The 1,731-nt window shown below is 56.0% G+C and overlaps 1 protein-coding gene across 1 annotated transcript; it reads right to left on the minus strand.

Moving 5' to 3' along the window:
• Positions 1 to 232: 232 nt before the first annotated feature.
• On the minus strand, positions 233 to 1,054 carry TEX44 (testis expressed 44). Its single transcript, XM_044003636.1, has one exon. It carries the CDS (start codon positions 1,052 to 1,054, stop codon positions 233 to 235), a length of 822 nt encoding a protein of 273 aa, XP_043859571.1.
• Between the last annotated feature and the right edge of the window lie 677 nt (positions 1,055 to 1,731).

The raw sequence follows: 1,731 nt of genomic DNA on the forward strand, positions 1-1,731 counted from the left end.
TGTCTCAGTGGGTACGCCAGTGCCAAGTCATTTCCTCTGGGTGGCCCCTTCCTCCCGCCCCCCCCCAACCCCACCGCAGGGACAAGGGACAAGGCAGGGCCTTAAAAAATAAACGGGCGTTGGTGATTTATTAGCCTGATCTAAGGAAAAGAGGCACTCGGTGAGGAGGGGGGAGGGGCTAAATGAGGGGCAGGCAAGCCAGCCACCTTAGCCCCCCAGCTCCTGCTGGGTCTTACTCATTGTCACAGTCAGTGTTATTCCTATGGGGAGACATGTGGTGAGCCATAAAGCGGAAGGCAAAGCGGATGCCTTCTACGGTTCTTCTCTCAATGTTTCCCAAAAACTGGCTCATCGTCCGAAGCATGGCACCAGTTCCGGACAAGAACCCGGTGGTCAAAACAGTGCGGGCCCCACCCAGAAGGCTGGTCATGGAGCGCAGGGCAGTCCCTGTACCATGCAGCATGTCAGTCACGGACGTGTGGCTGGCGTCCAGCATCCCAGCGGCCGTGCCCATCGCCGTCTCTGTCCAAACCAGTATGTCCGACAGAGAACTGATGGGCCCCTCCCCACCCCCCACGAGGCTGGTGATCGATCTCATGTAGCTGTTGTTACAGTCCTCCTCACTAAGCAGGCAAGTGCTGGAGGCCGGGCTGGGAGGCCGGGGAGCTATGGTTATCTGGCAGAAGGTGGCGTTGGTGTTGTCAGCAGGCTGGATCTGGGTAACGGAGTTGTAAGACTGGGCGGCCGACAGGTCGGGTGCCACCTCCCTCTCAAAGATGAGGGAGAGCTGGCTACTGGGGATTGGCACATCATCCTCGCTGAGGTCCTGGCTTTTGGATCTAGGTAGGGCCTCACCCGCATCCAAGTAGGAGGCCTGAGATAATTCATCTTCGCTCTTAGCTACGCTTGGGTTGTCGTTACCTTCATTGACTGACGGGGGGTTGTCACTGTCCTGGCTCTGGATCACTTCATTGCTATCGTTTACGGTGGTCTCAGGGTTTTCATTTTCAGTGCCAGGGGCAGCTCCAGAGTTCTGCAATGAGGTGGAGCTCATCTATCCCCTCTGCCACTTGCAGGTGGTCTTGAGGCAAGTGGCCATGAGCTTGTTGGGGGCCTAGGAGCCCAGTTGGGCTGGGCCCTCGCAGGCAGTGAGGTCACAGGGGCCAGGGGAGAGCTGATGATGTCACAGGCACTAGGAGTAGGAGCCTGGTCCATGGGATGAGTCTGAAGATCTTCCTCCCCAGGGAGAATCCCCAGGCCCCTGAGACAAGGTACCTGAGTGGATCAGGTAGATTTAGAAAGAAGTAAAAAAAAAAAAATCAAACTATGGACTGAGAGGAGTGGAAGGCTGGGAAGGCAGAGCTGCTAACCTGGGGAAGGGGTGGTGGGAACCTTCCCAGAAGCTGGTTAGCCAGAGTCCAGATTTTATTCTCCTCTACCTGTCAGAAAAGGGAGATCCCTTTCCTTACCACCTGCTGGAGGATCCTGAGAAATTCCCAGCTGACCTTCCCAGAACTTCAGAAACCCAAGTTGGGCCATGGCCTGGGCTACTCCAGTGGTCTGCAGGAGGGAGGAGTTTGTTGGTGATGTCTGTAATTCCTGAGGAGGGACCTCTTGGGTTGGGCTAGGGAGGGGTCTCCTGCCTAAAAGCTCTCAACAAGCACTGAAGGCCTTCTCTCTATGCCAGGCACTGTCCCTGCCTTCAAAGAGCTTACAGTCTATTGGCAGAAA

Source organism: Dromiciops gliroides, chromosome 4 (genome assembly GCF_019393635.1).
Source record: "Dromiciops gliroides isolate mDroGli1 chromosome 4, mDroGli1.pri, whole genome shotgun sequence".
In the NCBI taxonomy this organism is placed as follows: Eukaryota; Metazoa; Chordata; class Mammalia; order Microbiotheria; family Microbiotheriidae; genus Dromiciops; species Dromiciops gliroides.

Coding starts and splice junctions, on each gene's coding strand:
- TEX44 (XM_044003636.1), bottom strand. CDS start 1,054: ATGAGCTCCACCTCATTGCAGAACTCTGGAGCTGCCCCTGGCACTGAA.